Source organism: Ipomoea nil, unplaced genomic scaffold (genome assembly GCF_001879475.1).
Source record: "Ipomoea nil cultivar Tokyo-kokei standard unplaced genomic scaffold, Asagao_1.1 scaffold1596, whole genome shotgun sequence".
Lineage (NCBI taxonomy): Eukaryota > Viridiplantae > Streptophyta > Magnoliopsida > Solanales > Convolvulaceae > Ipomoea > Ipomoea nil.
In genome coordinates, this window is record NW_017618024.1 from 563,899 (window position 1) to 590,952 (window position 27,054).

Here is a 27,054-nt window from a genome sequence, read left to right on the forward strand (position 1 = left end):
CACTCTCCTCTTCTTCTAATTTTGAAGATCGAGTCGATTTTAGAAAGTGAGGAATTTGTGTCACTGTTTCCATGGAAAATTTCTCAGACGAAAAGGGGGAGATGGCTGGTGAGCAGCAGCCTCTCGTGGAAACTTCCGCTCCTTAGCCTCAGGGTGGTGGCTTAACAACTCTGCCCTTCATTGCTGGTAATACAATTATTCCTCTCCTTAGCTCTTTTCTTTCTAAATAGCCCTCATCACTTCATACATATGTATGCGTTTGTGCTTGTATATATTTCTGTGTCCGTCTAAACCGGGATAGTGTTGGGCGGAGGTCGGAAAATGCCAAGTCTAGCACCAGGTGGTTGGGCGGAGACCGGTAAAGGACTTAAATCCAAGTCTAGCATTCAGTGTCGGGTGGTATAATAATATAATTTTGGTAGCAATAATGAATCTAAAGCTGGTTTTTATCTAACTGTTATTTTGTTGGTTTTGTATGCTCTGATCATGGATAGGAAACTTGGCATTGACGAATATGGTGACTAGTGGGTTAATGGATATGGCTAGTGGATCCAATGTACTGTATTGGTGGAGTGCAACTTATATGGATGATTTGGATGTGTTAAAAGCTTTGATTTTTCTTGTTGGGTGGTGTAGGATGTTATGAAAAGCAACACTGTGGGGTTCTGGGCGTGGCTGGTTTGTAACGAAAAAGGATAGTATCATGTATTAAACACTACCTTAAAAGCATTTAATCGACTTGCTCCCTGTTTCACTCGCAGGCAATATAGGGTGAGAAACGTTGACCCCACCGCGTCGGGCGGGCGGCGGCAGCACGCGCATGGTTTACCTCCTTTCCCTTCTCATAACACTTCAAACCATCTTAAAAGTCTTGGAATATATAAGTAGGGAAAGAAGAGGTTATTTAACCAATGTGGGACAACTTGGTAAGCTACAAAAAGCCTTTCCCTTTAAATGCTCCCAACAATTCCCCACCATGAATTTTGTATATCAGGAGAAATCATCAATAAACGTTATATAGTAACGCTTACCACCTCGACTTTCAGTGGTCTTAAAGTCTGCTAAATCAGTGTGAATCAATTCTAGCAAAGTTGAAGTACGATGTTTTACAATTGAAAAAGATGTTCTAGCAAATTTTGCCTCAGCGCATGTTTCACATTGTTCACATGTATCATTAGATAAGTTTGGTAGCATATTCACGTTTTTCAGTCTGTTTAAACATTTTGTACCAATATGTCCTAATCTAGCATGCCAAACATTAACTGATACAGTAATATAAGCAGAAGAAGCATTCTTATTATCACGAGCAGTCAGAGAAGATCCAGATACATCAGAGAGATTTTTAACTATAGAGACATCTAGTACAAAAAGACCTTCACGCAGATATCCCTTCCCAATGAACTTCTCACAACGAGTCAGACGGTCAGACTAAAAAACCATCTTAATTCCAGCCTTATTTAGAAGGCCTCCGAAAATCAGGTTTCTTCGAAGGGAAGGGACATAAAACACATTTTGCAACAATAAATGTTTTCTAGAACAAAGCAGTAATTCTACTTTTCCTCTACCACTTACCTCGGAAACGCTGGAGTTCCCCATGAAGACTTGTTCTCCACCAGTGATAGGCTCAAAAGTTTTGAATAAAGCTTTGTTGTAGCAAAAGTGTCGTGAAGCTCCAGTGTCCACAACCCATTCGTCTGGATTTTCTACCATGTTGGCCTCAGTTATTACTGCAGCTACTAAGTCAGCATCCTCCGTGTTCTCCGTGAGGTTAGCTTGGTTCTTCGGCCTCTCGTTGTTTGGCTTCTGACCATTCTGACTCGTGGCCCCTTTGTGGTGATAGCACTAGGCAGCACGGTGGCCTCGTTTTCCACATACATAACATTCACTAGTATTTTTCCCCTTTTTTTGAATTTTCCCGCTCTTAACGCGATTGGAACTGTTATTCTTATAATTTTTCTTTTGGTTTCTAGAATTGTCACCAGATTTTGACTTGTCAAAGCCAGAGTTAGTTTCAACAATATTAGCTTTAACATTGTTAGTAAGAATAACAGACCTTTGAACCAGGCGATTTTCTTCCTTGATATTCACGCTATTTATCAGCTGTTGTAGTGTGTAGTTCCTTCGGTCATGTTTCATTTTGTTCTTGAAGTCCACCCATGAGTCGGGCAATTTGTCAATCAAGGAGTCACATAGGACAACTTCATTAACTATTCCACCTTCTGCTTTCATGTCACCGACCAGATTCTCAAACTCGTGTACCTGTTCGATTACAGGTTTGGTGTCCACCATTTTAAAGTGTAACCAACGACCCACAACATATTTGCGTCTCCCTACATCATCAGCACCATATTTCTCAATCATTAAATCCCAAATTACTTTTGCAGATTTGTATTCAGAAAACATGTCAAACAACGCGTCACTTACATGTTGGAGAATGGTTGTACGAGCAGTCTTGTTATCTTTCTCGTATTTGATGCGAATTGCCTCAGATGCTGATGATGACTTTGGGTCCTTGGATGCATCTGTAGACTTCGGGTCTGTTGAAGCAGATGAAATCGTGGTCTACAAAGCAGGCTGTGTAGCAGCCACGTTAAACTTCGCAGGATCTTCAAAAAGAACGTAATCCACATCCTTCGATTCCAGGAGTATGATCATTTTTGCAGCCCATCTCTTGTAGTTTAAACCACCAATGAGTGGTTGAACTGGAGTAACATCAGACACAGTGTTTGCTATTTCCGCCATTTTTTTACTCGACTTGGTGATAAATGCTTTTAACTGTTATGAAAAGCAACACTGTGGGGTTTTGGGCGTGGCTGGTTTGTAACGAAAAAGTGTAAAGGTTTTGTATCGTGTATTAAACTCGACAGGCACAACAGAACAAACAAGCTTGCTCCCTGTTTCACTCGCAGGCAATATAAACGTAAGCAGGTTGATGGCAGTATGGTTTTGGCACGGTTTTGGCGAGGAAAACAGAACCAAGGCAGCAGGTTTATATAGTTAGTGTATTGTAACAGCCCACCTCTCACCATCCACTATTGTAGGGCTAAAAACTAGCAAAGAACCAACTCTGCACACTCATTCATTGAGTTGTGCGGACAAGGTCACAAGATGATCCACAAAAATAGGGTGAGAAAATAGTTTTGGTAGCAAAACGTTAACCCCACCACAACTCGAGCCGGGCGCGCGACAGCGTGCGCGTGGTTTACTTCTTTTCCCTTCTCATAACACTTCAAACCACCTTAAAAGTCTTGGAATATATAAGTAGGGAAAAAAGATGTTATTTAACAAATGTGGGACAACTTGGGTAAGCTACAAAAAGCCTTTCCCTTTAAATGCTCCCAACATAAGAACGATGTACGGGGGCATACCTTGATCGTTCACAAGATTTTTTTACGAATTGTGGGAATGTTTTTGAGTGGTGAAAGCAGTGAAAAAATATACTGCCCGAACTGCTTCTGTTTGGCGTTTTTATTATGGGCCGCATACAACCCCGTACGTGTGTACAATGTCCAGTTTCGTGATCAGCTCATCAGTAGAACTCCCATTGCCACGATTGTGGTGGGCATCGTGGTAAAACATCTGAGAGGTCCCACGATCGTGACAATAGCGTGGTGAAACTTTAGAGAGCTACCACGTATTTTTCCACGAACGTGGCTCGGGCGTATGACCCCCGTACGGGGGGCGTGCGTGCCATAGATTTTTGCATTTTTCAAAATTTTTTGAATTTCTTTCCCACTTTGAACATTTCAGCTCCTTAGTGACTTTCCCTACAATGTTAGCTCAAGAACAATATACAAAATAACAAAACAAAGACAAAATTAAAGGGAATGAACAAAAAAAAATTCAGCATTTTTTTTAAAATTTTCCTTAGGTTGCTTCCCAAGAAGCGCAACATTTAGGATCCTTAGCTAGACCTAACTTACTATCATGCATCGAAGCACACAAGAATCGGGATCATGCCATGCGTCCCGTCCACTTTGCTCTTGAGATATGCCCCTAAATGTCGGGCATTCTTGAATTCTTTCAAGCAAAAAGAATGCACATGTCCTTCAAGAATGTTGCCAAGAAAAGGCCCAAGGAATATGGCATCGATGTTCTCATTCTTCATCTCTTCTTCTTTTCTCTCATTTTTTTCACTCTCTCTTTCAAGTATTTCTTTCCTTTCCTGTTAAAAAAAAAAAAGTATTTCCTTCCTTGTTCCCCCTCATCATTTTTCTCAAACAAATTTCCATATCAACAAACACCACATTGTTCTCAATTTCTTTTTCACACTCTCTTCTTTTTTAATGATATTTTCTTCTACAACACTCTCTTTTTCAACATATTCATTTTCAACTCCGCCATTTTCCACATCTTCACCAATCAAAGTAACAACATTTTCAACACAAGCATCTACTCTCTCATCACCAACATTGTTTCCAAAAGTGACAACATCAAGAATTTCCATAGCACCCTCATCAATACAATCAACAATCTCCTCATCACCCCCACAAGTAGAAATATCAAAATCCTCACAATCAAGGAAATCATCACAAGAATCAAGAGAATCATTATCACAAGACTCGAAGGGGTAATCACTTAATTGGTATCTCATTGTCCCTGCCACCTCGATTTTATCACTACTTTCACTTCCCTCTTCTACCCCTTTTTTATTTTTCAACTCATGAATTAGAATTTCTTCAAGCACGAGGGTTTCTTGGCTACTCTCCTCTTTCCCTTCATTCACCTCCTACAATCACCTCCTACAAGGCCCTTGGTGTCACTTCAATGTTTTCATCTAAGAGTGCAATGTTAACTCCATAATACCTAGCCAAGGCCCCAGTATATTCACTCAATCCATACTTGCCTAGAGGTTTGTCATTACCTCTTTGTTTACTTCTATGATTCAGATGGGGTTCATCCTCGTACTCACAATAAAGTCTCCCTTACATGTCTTGCCAGGGGCAGAGGTATGTTATGGATGCAGGCCCCCTCACCATTTTTTTTATAGTATTATAATCAATGTTGCAAAAATCGCGCCTAATCGGCGCCTAGGCGCTAGGCGCCATTGCGCCGCCGCGAAGAAGGCCAAAATCGGCCATCTCCGCGGCCGGCCACCTAACCGGCCGGTCGGCGATTTTTTTTTTTTTTTTTTTTTTTTTTTTTTTTTTTTTTTTAATGTTGGAAAAGTTTCGGAAGGCATAACTTTAGCTCTTAATTTTAGTTTTTTATATATTTAGATGGTTTATACATCTTTTGAACAATTTTACAACCACTTTTGTAAATAGTTTCTATGAAATAACTATGAAAACCTTATTTTAGTACTAAATTTTGAAAATTTTTAATTAAATTTTTTTTTTAATTAAAAAAATTAAAAAAAAAAATTATAAAAAAAAAAAAAATCGGCGGCGCCTAGGGGGCGCCTAACGTTTTTTGCAACATTGATTATAATATATATAATTTTTGGCCCCCCAAAACATTTACCCCTGCCGGCTGTCAAGTCTCCCAAATCTCAAGTTCCAATAAAGAAATATATACTTTTTTTTTTTTTTTGAGAAAAAAGGCAATAAATACTTCTTTTTTTAAAGTTGAAACCCCATACAAATTTTTACATATTTTATTCTTCCCAGAACAAGTTTTCATTCCTGCAGGGCTGTAGGTTTTCATCTTCTTCAATCCTCCATTCTCATTTAATAATTATTTTGGTAATTTTTTCATTTTTATTTAAAGCATTGAATAATTACATTGTAAATTTGTATTATAATTAACTCTCATAAATATTTAAAATTTATTTTCTTCAGTTTATGCTTTTAGTTTTCTTCCATTAATGGCTAACAAAAACTAGTACAGGTTGAGAAACACAGTCACACAGGGAATTGAGTTTAATTAACTAATTAAGATTTAAGAATATTATATGCACTAATATATTCTTGATTTTAGAAGATCAGATTTGATAGATTATGGAAAATTATGTCTTGTGGCATATTATGTTAATTATGTTATATTATATTTTTATGTCATTACTCATTATTTTAAATGTTTAATTGATTTTTTTTTGAAAATAAATGTTTAATTGACTTGGTTAGTTTAAATTAGAGTTAATACCCAAAATCGTCCTCGACTATAGTGGTTTTTCTCAATTTCGTCCTAAACGACTTTGGTGACCTAATATCGTCCTAGACTTTTGTGTTTCGCTCAATTTAGTCCTAGACTTTTGTGATTTTGCTCAATTTAGTCCCTCATTTGTTATTCTGTCTATTTGGTGTTAAATAAATAGACAATTCAGTAATTTTAATATTAGCATCTCTTTACTCATAGGCATGTGAACTGCGAAATCCCTTTTTTTTTTTTTACGAATTACTCCCAGAATTACTCCTAAAACTGCGAATATAAAATTTGATTTGCAAGTCCGGGAGTAATTCTGGGTGTAATTTGTACAAGAAAGAGGAATTTCGCACTTCACAAGTTGAAAGTAAAGAGAGATCAATATTGACATTACTGAATTGTCCCTTAATTTAACACCAATTTGACGGAATAACAAATGGAGGACTAAATTGGGCGAAACACAAAAGTCTGGGACGATATTAGGTTACCAAAGTCGTTTAGGACGAAATTGAGAAAAACCACTATAGTCGAGGACGATTTTGGGTATTAACTCTTTAAATTATTAATTGACTTATTAAAATATTAACATTATGATTAATTGTGAATATAGGAAGATTAAACGGTTAATTATGTTATATTATATTCTTATGTCATTACTTATTATTTTAAATGTTTAATTGACTTGGTTAGTTTAAATGTTTAATTGACTTACCAAAATATTAACATTATGATTAATTGTGAATATAGGAAGATTGAGTTATAATGAAAAAGACACAAAAAATTGATACTTTTTTTAAAAGAATGAATTCTGAAGATTCAACATCTCAACAAGATGGATGATCAATTTCTTAATGATTGTTTGTTAGTGTACATTGAAAAGAAAATTGCAAAAACAATTTAATATAAATTCAATTATAGATGAATTTCGTGATATGCAAGAGAGACATTCTAATTTTTTATTATTTTTTTTTTGGTGAGGAAAGAGAGGCTAGGCCTCAAAACTAACGTATTCTACGATTGAAAGCTCCCCTGCATCTCTGGCAAGAAGAGGTATCAAGCCCTCCATAGCTTCATTGAACACCCAGGTGCCCCAATCTTTCTCTTGACCAAGATTGGCTAGAAAGTCGGCGCAAGTATTCCCTTCTCTGTAAACATGCGTGAAGATGATGTCTTCGAACTTGGAGGCCATTTCCATGCATTCCGTAGGAAGAGAGCCATAAACCCGGTCTTCTTCCTTCTCTCCGTTCATGAGGTCAATCACGCTCTTTGAATCCATTTCAACAATAACCCGTGCAACCCCTTTTTCACGACAGAGTCGTAAACTCTCCCTTAGGCCCCACAACTCTGCCATGAAGCTATTAGTCCTTCCAAGCTTCGCTGTGAAACCCCAGACCAAATTTCCTGTTTCATCTCGAACAAGCCCCCCGGCCGAGGCCATTCCCGATGTTTGTTTTGCAGCTCCATCGGTGTTAAGCTTCCGCCATCCGTGCCCTGGGGGTGACCATGTCACCCACTTCGAGCTTGCGCTGTGAATGTTACCTGCCCTCAAAAGACTTTGCGTTTCATTGAGTTGGGTAGCTACCCACGAGGCAGAAGTCAGAGGTGACACTCTGGACTTGTTAAACACCCAGTCGTTTCTCGCTTTCCATCTAGCCCAGAGAGTGAGAGCGAATCTGTTTGGCCAGTTCTTGTCCGTGGTGATAGTGCAATTTGTTTTAATCCACTCCTCAACCGACCAGTAGATCGGAAATCCAAAGAGTGTTGGTGTCGCTGATAGCTTCCACAAAACTTGAGCCGTGTTGCAGTCCCAAAGCAAATGACGTAGAGTTTCTTCGCCGTTCTCGCAGCAAGGGCACATGGCCGAATCCGCTAAGTGTCTTCTAAGCCTTTCCGCGTTTGTGAGTAGTTTGCCTTTTAGAATTAGCCATAAGAAAGTTTTGATCTTCTCACAGCAGTCCAGCTTCCACATCCAACTCCAATCTTCGTCGATGTCTTCGAACCCTGCAATACAGTTATAAACCGATTTTACAGTAAACTTACCACCGTTGCCCTTAGGCCATCCTATGGAGTCTCTGGTTTGGTTATTACTCGGGATCAACACCGCGCGGATGGAGTCCACCACTTCGTCTGGCAAAATTTCCTGTAACTTCGGGATGTCCCAGGTTCTATTGTGTAACATGAAATCACTGACCGAGCAATTGTCGAGGTGATCGGGAACAATTATATTATTCAGGTGTTTTAGAGGCTTTGCCCCCACCCACCAATCTTCCCACAAGTTGATCGAAAGCCCATCGCCAACCTCTCAGATTGCGTTGTCAATGATAGAGGACCTTCCTTTCATTATACTTCTCCATGCCCAGGATCCATTAGTTGGAGGTGTGACAGTAAGGAAGTTACCATTTTTGACATACTTGTCTTTCATAAATTTTATCCAGATTTTATCCGACTTTGTGCTCATCTGCCAGGCAAGCTTCGCGAGAAGAGCTTCGTTGAAGTGGGAAGCTTTCATAAGCCCGAGACCACCAAACACTCGTGGTTGACACACTTCATCCCAATTTACCAAATGTATTTTCTTCTTATCTTGTGAATCGCCCCACAAAAAGTTGCGACAGATTTTGTCGATGTCATCGCAGGTACTCTTGGGAAGAGCGAGCGCTTGCATGGTGTAGGCTGGAATGGTCGCAAGAGCTGACTGAGTAAGAATTCTGCGGCCTGCCAGGCTGAGGGAATCCCGTTTCCACCCCGCAAGTTTCTTTTTCATCTTTTCGAGCACGTACCCGAAAGTATGTCTAGAGACTCTGTTGTGGAGCACCGGAATACCCAAATACTTACCCATATTGTCGGTCACTGGGATCCCTGCCACCTCCCCTAGCTGCCGTTTGATCCTGCCACTTGTGTTAGGAGAGCAATAGATAAGAGATTTATTAAGATTAATTGACAAACCTTATTGTTTGGAAAAGACCTCTACTACCCCGAGTATTACCCGGAGTTGCTGTTCCGAGGCTTCTCCAAAGAGAATGAGATCGTCAACGAAGAAAAGGTGAGAGATTTCTGTCCCACCTAGCGCTACTTTAAACGGCCTCCAGTTTCCTTTCCTAACTTCCTCCTGAATGGCCCAAGAAAGGACTTCCATGACTAGAATAAAAAGGTAAGGGGCAAGAGGATCCCCTTGTCTCACTCCCCGACCAGCACTAAAAGGCGGTAGTTTGCCCATTCCAATTGATCGCGATGAAGCAATCTTTTAGAGAGGATAGCTCGAGCGAGATAAATAACCTGGGGAAATTCATTTTGACAAGAGTTGACTCCAAGAAATCCCAGTCCAGGCTATCATAAGCTTTGTGAATATCCAACTTAAGAATCATGAAGCTTTTCTTGCCTTTCTTCTTCTCCATGCTGTGGACGACTTCCTGTGTTAGAATTATGTTGTCCAGAGTTGATCGGAAGGAGACATTCTAAATTTTAGTACATTTGTAATGCAATAATCTATTTTGGTATATGTTAAATGAATATTAATGTATTTAATTGTTCACTCTTGAATCGTGATTGGTCCCCGCATCACATAATCCTGGCTCCGTCCCTGTGTCTTGCAATAGGGGTAACCATCGCATTGATAACGAAAGTGAGATCCTCCACAAGCATAGCAAGTAAGCGACGACTTCATTTTCTCTCACATATGCTCCTCAATAGTTTTGTACTTTTGTAGGAGTCATTTGGATCTTTTGGCTTGGGGTTGTGCCAATTTTAACACATAAGCTCCATAATGGATTTCTTTTCATATGTAAATATTGAATATTCAATATATAAATTGTGAAATTTTCAGGGTTGTAAAAATCGGTCTAAGCGCCCGCCTAGGCGCTAGGTGCCTCTAGACCGTGGCGATTTCCCCCCTAGGCGCCCGCCTAGGCGCTAGGCGCCTCTAGACCGTGGCGATTTCCCCCCTAGGCGCTCGCCTAGATTATCGGCCGCCTAGGCGTCCGCCTAGCGCCTAACTCAGCCGATTTGGCCGCCTAGCGTCTAAGTTAGTCAAGTTAACTAGTCCATTTCGGTCGAGTTAACCTGATCGGCTCGGTCTATTTTTTTTTTTTTTATTATATATGTGTGTGCGCGCGCGCATACATATATATAATATGACATATATACACTCGTAGACTAGTTTGATACTTTGAATCTTTGGATGATTGAAGTATTTGAGTATTTCATATTTGAGTATTTTTAATTTTTAATATTGTTTTAATGTTTTTTTTTTTTTTTTGAAAACCATTGTTTTGATGTTATGACTTATGAATTATCATTAATTCATTTATTTGGATGTGTTATTTGATTAAATGTTGAAAACAACCTCATTAAAATTGTCAAACTGCAAGTCTACCACTGTTTTTTTGGCGCCCGCCTAGCGCCGCTTAGACCGCCTAGGCGCTAGGCGCTGTCCGGACGCCCGACTAGCGCCTAGCGCCTACTGCAACCATAAAAATTTTAGACATTGATCCACCTTACAAGGTGAACCTGGTCCACAAAATAATTTGCCATATATACATACCTCTACATTCTCCTTGTAACAGGGGCCCACACTTTGAATATTTTAACTAATTTTAGCTTCCATCATCTGGGCCCCTGTTAAGTCGTTGGGCGCTTGGGCAATGGTTGGTGTGGTGCTACTTTTGTCATTTAATTTCTTTCCTAAAATTCATTGCATGTTTTACGTTCATACGGGCTCATGCCACTGCCACTGCACACGTGCACATAAAAGATAAATAATCACCGTTTCTACTCCCAGAGTTCCACCACTGTCTTCTTCTTCTTCTTCTTGAAGATCGAGTGGATTTTAGAAGGTTTGCAATGGAAAATTTCGCAGACGAAAAGGGGGAGACGATAGCCGGTGAGCAGCAGCCTCTCTTGGAAACTTCCGCTCCTCAACCTCAGGGTGGTGGCTTAAGAACTCTGCCCTTCATTGCTGGTAATACAATTTTTCCTCTCCTTAGCTCTTTTCTTTCTAAATACCTCTCATCACTTCATACATATGTATGCGTTCGTGCTTGTATTTGTGTGTCCGTGTGAACTGTTTTTGCGTAAGTGATAAGCGCTTGATCATAAGGTAGATAGTTTTTGTTGATTTGTAAAATTCAGTGTTTTTCTTTAATCAAGAATTGGGTATGTACCGCCGGTTCACTTAGCTTGTTAATTTGAACATGGAGTTGTGTATCACGGCTGGATATTATGAAATTTCCGACCACCTGAAAGTGGTCTCAAGATTTGTTCCGACCACTTTTGGTACCCTGAAAAATCTTTATTGCTATTTCCGACCACTTTCAGGTGGTCGGAAGTTCTATAATTTTCAGTAGTGTATAATAATTTTGGTAGCAATAATGAATCTAGAGCTGGTTTTTATCTTACTGTAATTTTGTATGGGGTGATCATGGATAGGAAATTTGGCATTGACGATTATGGTGACTAGTGGGTTAGCTCCCAACATGATTCTGTATCTGATGAGGGAGTATCAAATGGATATGGCTAGTGGATCCAATGTACTGTATTGGTGGAGTGCATCTTCTAATATCACCCCTGTTATCGGAGCTTTTATGGCAGATTCATTTGTGGGCCGGTTTCAAATAATTACCATGGGATCTGTTATTAGCCTTGTGGTAAAAGTTTACAGTTAATTCTTATATATAGTTTCTGGACTGCATAATTTAGCATAATTTTCACAGCTAGTTATTGTGGTTTTATATGTTCTTACTTCTTACAGTTTCTTGCTAGCTTTACTAATTTCACTAGGGTGGGTGCTGATAATTATGTACATTTATTGCTTATTTATTGACACTTTGACTATTTTCAATCATTTACACTTCTGTAAACAAGAAAAGGACATTATTTTGAAAATAAGATATAAGCTCTGATTTTACTTTTCTGAAGTCCTGGTAATGAGTTTTTGTTCTACTTAAGGAGAGGTGATGAAAGCTATGTTGGTCTATTGTAAACATCAAGGGATAAATTTTAGGGGCAAAGTCATTGTCATTACAGCTAATGAACTTTTGTACATATATTTGTTGGCAGAATATCAGAAGCACATAGGGTCTCTCTCCTTTTTTATTTTATTTTTTAAAAAAACACTGATTTTTTTTTTCCAATTTTTAATTATACAATTTTGTTCATATTTTTTGAAAATGAACCAAACACACCAATATAATTTTTTAAAATGTAACCAAACACTAATATGGAAAATGTTTTCTGCAACCAAACAATGGTCAGCTTTTATGCATCTCATTCTTATTTTCCCTTTTAGTGCTTAAATTTTCTTCAATATAATCGTAATGCCACTAGTAGACACTACACCAAATATAGCATTTAGGGGCGGTTTTTTTTTTTAATGTTTAGGGGCGGTTACAAACCGCCACTACTGCGTTTCCGGACGGTTCCCCAACCGTGTCTAAATAGTGTGTCGTGAAGGTTTTAGCAGCGGTTTTTTACAACCGCGGTATAGAAAAGACTCTTTGCATGCATAGAACTAAAGTGTCTTGGATGATGAAACACATATTTTCATTATTTTGTAGGGAATATTTCTCTTTTGGCTAACAACTGTTATACCGCAAGCAAGGCCCCCTCCCTGCTTGGTTTCGAACAACAATACTTGCAGTTCTGCAACAGCGCTCCAACTTTTTCTTCTATTTACCTCTTTTATTCTCGTGTCAATTGGTTCTGGAGGGGTAAAATCTTCTTCGTTGGCGTTTGGCGTTGATCAGTTAAAGAATGAGGGTGTGAAAATGGAGAGATACTTTGGGTGGTACTATGCTATTACCTTAGTGTCTGGCCTCGTTGCCATGACTTGTCTGGTTTATATCCAAGAGAACATGGGGTGGGAAATCGGCTTTGGAGTTCTTCTTCTGCTTATGCTCTTTGCTGCTGTTTTAATCTTTCTGGGTTCCCCTTTTTATGTGAAACCAAAGCCCAAAGGAAGCTTAATCACAGGGTTAATTCAAGTGATTGTAGCTTCTTATAGAAAGAGAAGTATTGTGCTTTCATTTGCCAATGGTGGAGGTATAGCATACCATCAAGAAGGTACCATGTTACGTCTCCCAAGTGAAACACTGAGGTAAGATCATTTTATCAATTTTTTGACACTTTTAGTCTCACGAGTATTGTTTCACTAACAATGTTGATCCACTACTTTCAAAACTTGCAGAATCCAAGTATCATTTTCTTAGGTGTATATATATGGTCCTTCCGGTTGTGAAATCCCAGTCCATTTTTCACCGGGAAAAAATATTTCCCCTATATAGCAAGGGTAAAACCGTCTTTTCCTTTTATCACCACTATTCCATTAATGACCACTTTGTAATGGCTTTTCTGGACAATTTTTTTTTTTTATTATTTATTTTGGTCATTAGAAAAGGAAATGACAGTTTTACCTTGCTATAATTTTTTCCGGTGAAAAATGGACCATTTATGCTAAGAAAATGAAATTATCATAAACCAATTATGCAAATTTTGAAAGTAGTAAATCAATATTGTTAGTGACAGAATACTCGTGGGACCAAAAGTGTAAAAAACTCTATCCTTTACCTTTACCATTACCAATTCTCATTAATTACCATTCTGGGTCCAATATTTGAACCAAACACACGGTACCCTTACATTTAAATTATTGATTATATATAGGTTTCTTAATAAAGCTTGCATCATACAAGATCCCCATCAAGATCTGAACTCAGATGGAAAAGCAGCAGATCCATGGAGTCTTTGTACAGTAGATCAAGTAGAGGAGCTGAAAGCAATCCTAAAGGTTATCCCAATATGGGTTACTGGTGTTATAATGAGCATAAATATCAGCCAAGGTTCTTTTGACACCCTTCAAGCCACCACTGTGGATCGCCATATAATAGGCTCAAGCTTTGAAATTCCAGTAGGCTCCTTGGGAATTTTCGCATTCGTTTCTATAGTAATTTGGCTTGTGTCATACGAACGAGCTATTATACCCATTGCTTCAAGAATCATGGGAAAGCCGGCTCGTTTCAGTACCAAGACAAGAATGGGATGTGGGATCTTTGTATCTTTCCTATCCGTCGTGGTGGCAGCCATTGTGGAGACGGTTAGGCGGAGCCTCGCAAATAAGGAGGGATACTCGGAGGACCCAGATGGTATAATCGAGATGTCGGTATTGTGGCTAGTGCCACACTTGTTGCTTGTAGGCATTGCAGAGGCCATTAATGCAGTTGCCCAAAACGAGTTCTTCGTATCAGAGTTCCCCCAGAGCATGGCGAGCATAGCGTCCAATCTTCTCGGGCTGGGGTTCGCTGCAGGGAGCGTAGCGGCCAGCTTTCTGATGAGTGCTATCAATGACATGACTGAAGGAGGCGAAAGTGGGAGCTGGATATCCAGCAACATAAACAAGGGTCACTATGACTACTATAATTGGATTCTTGCCGGGTTAAGCATGGCTAATATGTTGCTTTTCTTCTTTTGTAGCCGGGCTTATGGCCCCTGCCGGGAAGAGAATGACCTAAACGCGGTTGTGGAAGTAGAGGGGGAGTCCTAAACTAGTACTGTATCAAGCAAGTTAAAGCCTTCATATCCCCTGTAAATCATTACATATAAGATTGACATGTATATGCCTAGGCATAATGGATAAGTAAATTTTTGTTAGTTTGTAGTTTATTTAGTTGTAGTAGCAGCCTATAGACTAAGTGCACTGCACTATCATATTGAGCATTATAATAAGATGATGATATATTGTAGTTTCAACTTAACTTCCAAATTCTATTTTACTTGAGTTAGGGCCAGGGGCGGAGCCAGAATTTTTGTTTAGTGAGGGCGTAACATTACAACAAAAAGATAATTTGAAAAATAAAATAAAACAGTTAAGAAGTTATCCATAAATATTGTTGGATATAGACAAAAAATAAAACACATCAAAACATTATAAAAATATTTATAACAAAATATGAAATATAATTAATTTGATATAATAATTTGTATGTGTGTAAAAATCTAAGGGGGTGTATTCAATCATGACTTTTGTAGAGTTTTAAAGACTTTTAAACTGATAGATTTTAATAAACTTTGATTGACTTTCATAGAGTCGTTCAAAACTTTTTAAACCTTTATAAGACTCTATAAAAGTCTATATAAAAAACATTCATAGACTTTTATCAACTTTCTTATTTTAAAAAGTCTACAAAAGTCATTGAAATTCTAAATTGTATACATCCTTACAAACTTTTAATGAATTTGATTCTTATCATTTATAATTTTTTCTTACAAAACATTTATAATATATCATAAAATTCTTCTTATTATATAGTTCTTCACCCATATCAACATTCTTAGCATTATTATTTTTAATTTTTATCCATAGTATTGAACAATAAAATTTATAATAAAAGAATTGATAAAATAAAATATTTAAAAATATAATTACAAGTTGCATAAAATAAAAAAAATAAAAATATAATATTAATATATATATATATATATATATATATATATATATATATATATATATATATATATATATATATATAATTATACTTGATATATTGATAGGCATCACACAAAGAACTATTATTTGCAATAGCAATTTGAGACTGCGAACAACAACAAGGTGCTACTGTTTACAACTCCAAATTGTTATTGCAAACAGTAGTTCGCTATTCGTAGTAACCTGTTGTTAAAAATAAATGAAAAATATATGTTTCAAATATAAACATAAAAAGAATAAAAATCAAAATATATATATATAAGTATTTATATGAATATTATGAATAAAATTTGATAATGAAAAATTTGCTTTGTTCATGTATTTAGGGAGAATTAGAGAAAGTTAGGGATAAAAAAATTCATATAAAAAAATCAATATAAACAAGCAATAATGAAGTAAAACTAATATTATTTCAAATTTTCAGAGTAAGATTGTAAAGTTTAGGAGAGAGAAAAATATGTAGAGTTTAGGTATGAGGAAAATATATGATAATGAAGAAAAAAATTATTTTATTAAAATTAGATAGGTTTATAAAGTTAAAATAGGAAGAAAAAATAGAGTTTAAATAGAGAGAAAACATTCAAAATTGTTAGAAAGAAAAATTTAAAATCTTGGGGTTGATGGTTGGATTTCAACTATTTATATTTGAGAATGAAAAGTCTACGAAAGTCTACAAAAGTTCTAAAATTAAAAAGTCTACAAAAGTTTATAACTTTTTGAATACCACATGACTTTTAAAGACTCTCTAAAAGTCTTAATCGAATACCACAGGACTTTTAAAGACTCTTTAAAAATCTTGATTGAATACCGTCTGACTTTTAAAGACTCTCTAAAAGTTTGAATTGAATACCTCCAAACTTTTAAAGTTCATAAAAGTCTTTAAAACTCTATGAAAGTTATGATTGAATACACCCCCCTAAAGTAATTTTAAAAACTGGCTCACTATTAATAATAGTGAAGCCATAAAAGTGAAGAACAAGCAACTATTAATAAAAATAGTAATTTTTAAAACTGGCTCACTATTAATAATAGTGAAGCCAAAAAAGTGAAGAACAAGCAACTATTAATAAAAATAGTGAAAGTCTACGCTATAACCATAAGAGGGTTTTGAACCCGACCACTCATTATATAACACACATTCCTTGCCACTTGATCTGCCTCAACTCTTGTTAATATTTTATGTTTTCTTCTATTTATACTATAACTTGTACTATATATACAAATATAGATACAATGTTATATATGGGGTGAAGGTGGGGGGAGTGGGGGCAGCTGCCCCCACTGCCCCCATTGTAACTCCGCCCCTGGTTAGGGCAAAAACATTGCTGCTATTGCCCTTCAGAACTTTTGAATGTGGAAACATTTTTTAAACAAGAAAGCACTAACTCAATAATTTTTGCATCATAAATTAGAGTATTAAAAAAATTTTAAATATCCCTTATCTAAAAAAATTCAGTTAATACAAAATAGTTTAATAAACTTTTGATGAGACCAAATATTCCATCATCATCAATAACCACTAAGATGCCTGATGGAGATACTGAGATTAACCCAAAAATGGGCCACTACAGCGCGCGTAGCACTGTGCGCCCCGCGCTTCCCAAAACGACGTCGTTTTGGGAGGCGCGGTAGGGAGTTGACGTGATTATGTGTATTTGTTTATACAATTATGTATATTTGTTTATACAATTATGTGTATTTTTTTATACAGTTATGTGTGTTTATTTATACAATTATGTGTATTTGTTTATACAATTATGTGTATTTTTTTATACAGTTATGTGAAACGACGCCGTTTTGCATCAGGGCGCACAATGCAATGCGTGCCCCGGTGCACGATTTAAATTACCGGCAAGGGCAAATGCACCCGGGGTTAGCCCCTGGCTGGCTAATTTCGCCCTGGAGCCCGTCTTCAGGCCCGGGAAGGTGGCCCTTGAGTTAGTCTCTCGCAATCGTTATACCGTGGACCCCAATCCTATACGACGTCGTTTTGAACTTTAATTTTAACGGCAATCGTTTGTTGTTCAATTCGTGCTACAACAGTTTTTTTTTTTTTTTTTTTTTTTTTTAACTGTAAAGCATGTGTATGTATATCGTGTTATGTGTTTTTGTAAATCATGTTATGCAATTCTGTACATTAAGCGTAAGGATTCTGTACCTGAAATTGATTAGTAGTTGTATAACACAAAACATATTGTGTCTTATTTTATGAATTTATGTCTTGTATTATGAAACTAGTTTTTTACGCGCATTGCGCGATTGAGATAATGCCCAATGTTTTTCTTAAATAAGTATTTTAAAGTATATCAAGACATGATTATATTAGAATTGTTCATGCATAGATAATTGAATGTTGATTTTGCGTATTTAAATTGGTAATTCTAAGTTTAGAAATGCAAGATAATATAGTTAAGATTGATTATAATTGTCAATAAAATAATTGTATGGGTATGGTTGAAACCAAATACGGGACATAAGGGAGAACAAATAAAAATTAAAGCATAAAATATTAAATATATACTAATATTGTTTGAGGAGATTCCGGCGGTAGGATTTGTGGTTAGAGTTCTATTAAGACTTTAATATTAGAATTAGATTAATGTTGTAGTTATAATTCTATATTAGACTTTAATATTAGAATTAGACTAACGGTGAATTAACGGTACTTAATGGAAAAGTTATTCGAAGCTTGGATGACATCTTCATCGTGGCAGCAAATGGGCCCCTCTTGTGCCCTTTGACCCTCTTCTAGCCGAAATTATGGCTGTACGTGGCACTTTCGTGGCTAAGGGAACACGACTACTTGAATATCAGGCTTTACTCAAATTGCGCGGTTCTTGTTTCAAGTTTTCATGATGCAAATTCTTTTCGTACTTATTTTGGTGTTGTTTTAGATTCATGTTTACGTTTGGTTAGTTTGATGTCAGATTGTGTAGTTGGTTTTGTTCGCAGAGATACCAATTTGGTAGCTCATGCTCTAGCTAAGCACGCAGGTGTGGCCACAGTACGTTCTGTCTGGAGGGATGTTCCTCCACCATTTGTTGACTCTTCTTTGATTTAATGCAATCCGAAGCTTTCGGCTTTCAAAAAAATATAATTAAGGATAAATTAGGAAATATCAAGGAAAAATTAAAATCTGAACAATCTGAACTATTCATTTGATTTAAAAATTTGACGGTCATTTTTTCTAGGTAATGTTTATAATTAAATAAATATTTGAAAGTATATAAATGCAAGATTATATATGAGAAGTTCAACATAAGTAATTTAATGTTTAATTTGTTTATTTAAATATGTAATTCATAGTATATGAATACAATGTAATATATGAGATTCATTATAATGGTTACAAAACTTTTTTTAAATAGTAACAAAGTATTTTTGTTGCAAAGGTTTCTAATATATTTAATGAATGCACATATATACAAGATCAATGAATGAATCAACGGTACCAGTCCTTTAGATGTTTTGCTCAATACTCATTTAGTTCAACCATTATTGTTTTTTTTTTTTTTTTAAACAAACTAACCATTGTATATCCTTAACAAGTAAAGGGGCAAAAATGCCCTACAATGTTGCTTGGCCCAAAAGTGACCAAGTTTATAAACAAGTAAACAAAAGGCCATTCGGCTTAAGAGACCCAAAGCTAAGTCCTTCCACCAAGCTAGGCCTACACAAGGATTGCTAGCCTACTAAAACTAATCAATGTTAGTCTATCAATGCTACCAAGATGCCATTCGGCCAACAATGCAAAACAAGCTTGTAGAAAATAAAGATAATATTACTAATGAAATTATATCTCTTTTTAATTTTTTTTATAATGAATAATTTTTTTTAAATAAAGGCATTATATACATTGATAAGTGCATAATTGTTCATATTTATACCACATGTCTATCCCATATTTAGTTTTATTTTGCTTATGAAGTGTCACAATGTTGTTCAAAATTATCTTTATTTTGCTCATTTGATCCATTATGCACAATTCATTATCTTTGAGTAGAAATGAAGGATTTTAGATCATGTTGGATGCATTTGGAGTCAAGTGGGGCCAATGTGAAGCTAAGGAGATGGATGCAACACTTCCAAAGGAGCCAAAGAGTGATGTTTTCAATGGTGTTGATCATATGGACAATTAAACCAAGGCAAAAGTGGAACAAGTGTCAACAAGCTGAAATTCTCGCATGGATTGGCCACTGTTCTGTTTTCGGGCCATATCTCAGTCTAGAAATATCCAAATTACGTGATTCTTGTCCCATTGGAAAGAAGACTCAAAGAGCTACAACTCATATTCAGAAATCAAAGCCTAAAAAGGAAGCCAAACGGTTCAAAATTGTCCTTGAAGTTGAAGTTCCAAACTTACAATCCAAAACTGTCCACTGTTTGGTTTTTGGAACATATCTCGGCCTAGGAATGTCCAAAGGAAGTTATTCTTGCGCCATTGCAAAGAAGACTCGAAGAGCTACAACTTTCATGAAGACCATAGTTCCAAATTCTGATATTTTGAAGGCCAAAAGACACGATCAAATGCACGGCCGTGTCAGTGGCCGTGTAATTTCTGTGCATTCCAGTAGCTACTGCCATTTTGGACACGGCAAGGGACATGGCCATGTCCCTGGCCGTGTCACTGTTCTCTGCATTTTTTTAAAGCACGATTTTTGGTCATTTCTATTTGGTTTTGACTCTTGTTAGAACCCTAGACACTCTCTTTCATTCTCCTTCATATTTTTAGGTTATAATAGGCTTAGATTTATGTTTCTTAACACTTTGAAGCTTGTAATCTTGGATTTGAAGCTTGGATTCCAACATTTCAAGATTCCACCATCCATTTTCAATAGAGAAGCTTTCCTTCCTTTATTCTCTTTCTTTTGCAAGATTTATGTTTGTTACTTATGCTTTTGTGTTCTTTATGCTATTTAATCATGAGTAGTTAGTTTATGGACTTGAGTTAGGGTTGTATTATCTATCTTGATGCTTGATTTGTGATTATTGTAAAAAAGGGGAAGAACTCCAACCTAGGGTTCATGTGTTTATGAAGGTTTTGTATTTATATCTTGTTAATATTTGATGTACACATTCATTAGCTTGTTTTTGGAGGATTCCTTGCCTCAACGAGAGTTGGGTGATGAATCCAAGCTACCCCTTGCATATATCCGATTTCTTCTTACGAAAATAGGGGAAATTGGGGGCTTTAGATGCTTTGTGTGCTTGATGGACTTGGAATTGATTCACCACGAGAGTGGGGCAATTCCTTGTTCTAATCCTTGTTTATTAATCACGAGAATGGTTCGTAGACTAGGATACCTACGTGCATTCTCGCTTGATTCCTTGGTTACTTGTTCCCCCTAATCCCTTAGGTTGTTAAAGCATCTAGATAATAATGCTCCTTAGCTTGAGTCCTATTTCTTTATTTTGTGTTTATCTTTGTGTATATGTGCTAGTCTTATCATTTTCTTAAACTTGTAGTTTGCTTAGCTTCTTGTTGATTTTCTTATGCTAGTGCCCTAGTTTATTGTGATTGCATATTGCGTGTCATATCCCCAAATCCCCTGAGGACGATATTTCACACCCAGACACTCACCATCACTCATTTTTACCACAATCATACATCTAATTGGAGAAAATTTTTGTGCTAACAATTTTACTTTAATATATATAGAGATAGAGATAGAGATTTATTTTGGGCTAGTAGCATTCAAAAAAAAACAAAGTAAAGTAATTTTTGTGGGTTATGAATTTTGACCTTAAATCTGAACTTATTCCTTTCAAAAGAATTATGGGCTTTAATTTTTTTTACGAACCTATTTGATATATTTATGGCATTTGGATATGTTTTATTCAATAATTGTGATTACCGTATTATTCAAATCATTATTTGAATTTTATTCTTGAATATACCCATACATTAAATTGATATTATTGTGCAATTTATTTGTTTAATATGATCTTATATGCCTATTAAGTCCTATTAAGCATAAATAGTCTTTGATTATGCGGACTATAGGCTATCATTTAGAGGTGGGTTATCGTTTTTAGTCAGTTTTAGTATTATATAGATTTTTTTAGAAAATCTAGATGAGGCTGCTATCATCAAATGTGAATTCACCGAACTTGGTTTCAACGGGAGTAATTATTTAACATGGACTATTAATGTTGAGGTTTATCTATCTACGCAACTTGAATAAATGATCATTAAGAAATCCACGAGCGATGCAGCCCTAAAAGCTAAAGCCCTAATATTCTTACTAAAAAAGGACTCCTATGTTTTATGAAAATCCATGAAGGACCGTTTTGAGCAACAAATATCACTAGTCTTTCCTTAGACACAAGTTGACTGACTTAACTTGTGCTTTCAAGATTTTAAGTCAGTAACTGATTATAATTCTGCTTTACACAAAATTGTGTCCCAACTTACGTTATGTAAGAAGGATGTTTCTAAAACCATAATGCATGCCCAACTAGCTCTGCACAAATGCCCGAAGCACACAATGTTGCTTAGACATGCAACGCCAAGAGGGGTTGAGGAAGAGGTTGACAATAACTCCCGAAATTGAAATAAAAATGATCCAACTCGTCGAGAACAAGCACATTCATACAAACATAACTCTGGCTCAGCAGCAAAGTATGCTTCAAGTGTGGGTGTAAAAGGCGCTTGTAACACCCAATTTTTCTAGAATCTAAATCCCAAATAAGTAAACTTAAACAAAATAAATAAACAAGGTTTAGATAACTAAAAACCATTCAATTAATCAACCAAGGGTGTCACCGCCACAATCACCACTCACGGTGACTGCACAAGCTACAAAATCGGTTAACTAACTAGAGTCAAGCTCTACAAACATCATAAACTTGGGAAAACAAACCCCGATGTCCACGCACCACAAAAGATCGGTCTAACAATAACTAAATAATAGTTTAACTAAGGTAGAGACTAAACTAGTAACTATCACCCCAATCTACGTATTAAACTACCACGTGCGCTCTCACACACAGGGCCCACCTGAAAGGGGTTAAAAAACAAGTAGGAAAATAAACCCGTTAGCAAATTAATGTTAAGTATAAAGCCACTCAACCCTGTAAAATACTGTAGATATAGATTTGAAAAACATTTGGCATTCACAAGTAGTCTCAAGTATGAATATAATATCTTACAACACTAAATCAACAATCTCAATACATACTCTTAAACATCTCTATATGCTTGCAACCTATACTTCATATAAACATGTTTTTTCTCAATTACTCAACTTTAACACATACTCATGCTATAAACAGATATCTCCAAACATAGCTCATTATGCAATACTCAAACTCAAACTGATAAATAAGAGATAACCGAAACTCAACAAGCAAGATCATACTATTATGTCAACTCTTAAGCAACAACAAAAACTATACTTCTCAAAATGCTCTAAATGCAACTCATGCAACAAATGAAATCTCAATTTTTAATTGAATTTCACACACACCACATGTTTATTAGTATTTTAACTAATTAGCCAAATGAAGTCTCAATTTTTAATTGAATTTCACACACACACCACACAACACATATATATAATTATCATAACTAATCATAACTAATCAACATATTTATTACATAAAAAAACTTTATAAATGAATAAAGTTTACGTATCATAAAACTGTACACATGAAATTTATTTATTTTCATAAAATAATTTCAATATTTATAATCTTTAGTTCGTACCTACTAGTACAAATAAAACCGTCACTGATCTTGCTCATACGTTAGTTAAGGCGACTCGTTCGGACATTGATTCCCGTTGTTGGATTTTCTCGATTCCTTTTTGTATTGCTTTTTTATTATTATTATTATTATTATTATTATTATTATTATTATTATTATAAAGTTTTTTGAAAGTTTGGTTTTCAAAAAAAAAAAAAAACCCGCCACTTTTGGTTTGAAATAGTGGCGGAAAGTATTTCTAAAAAATAAGAAGAGTTAATTCCAACAATGGTCTTCCAACTATGTTGATTTTTCACAATTAGTCCCTGACTTTTAATTTGGACAATTTAGACACTTGACTTTTGAAATCTTTTCAATATTAGTCCTTCCGTTAGTTGAAGGTTAAGTGTAGGTTAGTTTGAGGGGTAAAGTAGTCATTTCACCTACTAATTTACTCTACTTTCTCCTCCCGTGTTAGTGTTGTCGTAGTATACGAGTATAATTCACCGTCTTAATAGTCTGGCCTCGACACTGGCAATCATAATTATTATTTTTTCTGGTTGGCATGTTGATATACCACTACTGGAAGAGAAATTCTTTCTCAGATTAAAACTGGAGATGTGATTTGATCTGCAAAGCTCGTGGAAGGCCAAGATCGCCTCGTTTTACCAAAAGAGAGTTTGTAAAATCTGCATATTTAGCCTCTCCCCTTCCTCTGGATAGTAGCCAACTTTGTCATGTTTTGATGATCTATATATTTCAAACTTACCAGCTGAACATCATCCTCCCTCGCCGTCCTGTTCTAACACTCTCCGGCGGAAGCGACCTTGGACTCAATTATGTCGGAGAAGCGGTGGTTGGGGATTTCCGGCGGACTGGACTTGTTTGCAACACGGGAAAGAATGGCAGCAAACCGATCAACATCTTGGGATAACAGATCAAAATTTTCATCACCACTGCAATTGGATGGTTAGCGAATCCATCCCTCAACTTCGCTAACCTCTTAGGCCAGCTCAGTGAATGCTCCTCCACCAAGTGAAGAGCGGCAATTTATATCCTACACCACAGCGCGCGTTGCATTATGCGCCCAGATGCAAAACGACGTCGTTTTAATTATTTTTTTTTTGAAATTTCCCGCCCCAGTGAATGGCAGTAGTTTTTTCTTTAAAAAAAAACCCGCTGTTCAAGAATGTACATAATGTTATACTAGAATACACATAATGTTATACATGAATGTACATAATTATATAACAAAATATACATACTCTTTTTAAAAGATAATACACATAATCTAACATAATACATAATAAACATAAACTTTTAACATAATACACATCAACTCTTAACATAATACACACAAATTTTCTGATTCGGATGTACATAATTGTATAAAAAGAATGTACATAATTGTATAAAAAATACACATAACTGTATGAACCAATACACATAACGTTGTGAACAAATACACATAACGTTGTGAACAAATACACATAATCTCAGCAACTTCCTACCGCGCCTCCCAACACTACCCCAAAACGACGTCGTTTTGGGAGGCGCGCGGCGCACAGTGCTATATGCGCCGTGGTGTAGGATATAACGATTGGTGAAGAGCAGCCTGGGCCTGGACAAACAAAAAGGAGCCATTCACTTTACACCATTCTTCCTTTAAACTCAGAAATCTAATTATGTCACCATTCAAATATAAAACAAAATATTACTTAGTTTTATTACAGTATAAAAAGATAATAGTGTACAGCTTTCATTAAAGTGAATCCTTCACATTCATCACACCATCCGAACTCAAAAAATAAAATAAAATTTGTCCTATTATTTCTATGATAATTTTCATTGAAATGAAGGGAGAAATAAAGCCAACAAGAAAATTAAATCAACCAGATCCTCCTCTGGGTACCCTTTCCCACCAACCAAAACCCCAAATATCAAGATTCCACACAAACCCAAAATACCCATTTCTCAAAACCTTCCCAAGATTCTATCTTTTTCTCCTTTTCTCCTATAAATCATTGCAAAGTTGTGCTACTGTATACTATGCATTCATTTTCTGGTGCAGGGTACGTGAATTCTGGGATTTGGCTTTAACGTAAATCAGAATTCTGAACTGAAAGCTACTTGTCATGCACGAGATGACGAGGAAGGTGGTGAGGGTGGTGACTGGGTTGTGCGGGCGTAGCGGCAGGAGGTGGTGACACGCTTGGCAGTGGAAGAGGACGGCGAAGCTGTGTAAGCTAAGGTGATTGGCCAACATACTGAATAGACAGATTTATCTCTTAAATTAACGGCCAACAAACTGATATTGGATGGAAGGATCTTTGGTGGAACGTTTTAAAAAGTCAAGTGTCTTTTTCGTCCAAATTAAAAATTGAGGATCAATTTTGAAAAATCACAATAGTGGGAGAATCATGGCTGGAATTAACTCAAAATAAGAAGAATTCTTTTTATATATTCCGCCTAGACTTCACAGTTCAGATCAGACGAGACGCACCCACCGCACCGCACCGCCCCGCCGCATCCTTCAGTTCAGATCAGACGCACACCGCACCCACCACCACATCCACCACCGCGACGCCACTGCTCCTGACGCCACAGCTTCGTCAATCTGCACTCGCCAACACCATCTCCACCGTCGATCTGCTTCGTCGCTCCCCTGCGACGCCAGAGCCACCATCACCGCATACGCCCCAGCCACCGCCCTACAGGTTCGTTTTTTTTTTTTTCCAATTTTTAATAATATATTTTTGTTTTAAGGTATGAGAAACTATAAACTGCCATTGGTTTGCTCAAGCTCCTGAGAGAAACTATAAACTGCCATTGGAGCATTAGCATCTCATCTGTGTTTGTTTTTGGCATTTTTGTTTGATGAAGCTCAACATTTAGGATTGCAGACTGAATGAATGAGTAGGGAATCCTTTTCTATAATATGGATGATGAGTTCTTTACTTCTTTAGTTAATGAATGGTTATTATTGATTAGTTCAGTAGAAAAATTGTGGTTCTTAGCTAATGACAGTAGTCTAGCTACAGTGTGAGTGTATTTTATCAACTATTGGTTAGAAAGATTGCCATTTGAATTAATTATATAAACACCCACATTCATTTCATAGAAATGTGATCTGCCACAACTCTCCTCATTTGATTGGATTTTAGACTGCTCTGTTAAGATGAGCTTAAATAGAGTTCAGATGTGTACAAGATTAGTAACTAAGAAGAGAGTGCTAAGTTCCAGAAACAAAAAGAGACCACATTAGATTAATTTTACTTGGTATTTAAGTGTGACATAAGACAAATTGAGAAAATCAATTCAGATAGTTTAGATGTGTTTACTCTATACATATATTTTAACCAATTAGAAAAGGAACAGGAAGGCCAAAACTTACTTGTTACTAAGCTATTAATAAAGATACACTACTAGTCTACTATGACTGAAGGGAGATGTAAAATTCTTCTAATTAACCTCAACTAAATTAATTAGAATTATGGTTTAGTTTAGATTTTTAAAAGGTATGTTCAAGAATGTAAGTGGATGCAATGGTCTCATGGACTGTTGGTCTTGGGATATGTGTTGAGAAAGTTAATTTGTACAATTTATCAAATCATGTCATTTTAATAACTTTTTATGCTTTTACTTTAGTTTTTTTTTTTTTTTTTTTTTTTTTTTTTTTTTTTTTTTTTTAAAGTAATTGTATTAAAGGTTGCTCCATCCTTGGTTTTCAAGAAAATAATCTTACAGTGATCACGATCAACTGAGAGTATGAGACTTGCTACATGAAAATAAGTGCAGTTCTATACATGTA

At 36.3% G+C, this 27,054-nt stretch overlaps 1 protein-coding gene and 1 long non-coding RNA gene across 4 annotated transcripts; one reads left to right on the plus strand and one right to left on the minus strand.

Annotated features, from left to right (window-relative positions):
* LOC109190989 (protein NRT1/ PTR FAMILY 1.2-like) lies at positions 1-14,813 on the plus strand. 3 transcript variants are annotated; one of them, XM_019341595.1, is made up of 5 exons: positions 1-101; positions 10,966-11,038; positions 11,506-11,723; positions 12,633-13,171; positions 13,738-14,813. In XM_019341595.1, exons 1-5 carry the CDS (start codon positions 72-74, stop codon positions 14,612-14,614), a joined length of 1,737 nt encoding a protein of 578 aa, XP_019197140.1. In that variant the 5' UTR covers positions 1-71; the 3' UTR covers positions 14,615-14,813. The 3 variants fall into 3 exon arrangements, with proteins under 3 accessions (XP_019197140.1, XP_019197141.1, XP_019197139.1); XM_019341596.1 differs by lacking the exon at positions 10,966-11,038 and having other exon boundaries at positions 5-186; XM_019341594.1 differs by lacking the exon at positions 1-101 and having other exon boundaries at positions 10,888-11,038.
* LOC109190992 lies at positions 10,216-26,567 on the minus strand. Its single transcript, XR_002055847.1, has 3 exons — positions 26,352-26,567; positions 19,250-19,254; positions 10,216-10,225 (listed from the first exon to the last, which is right to left on the minus strand). It is a non-coding gene; the product is annotated as an uncharacterized LOC109190992 (long non-coding RNA).
* Between the last annotated feature and the right edge of the window lie 487 nt (positions 26,568-27,054).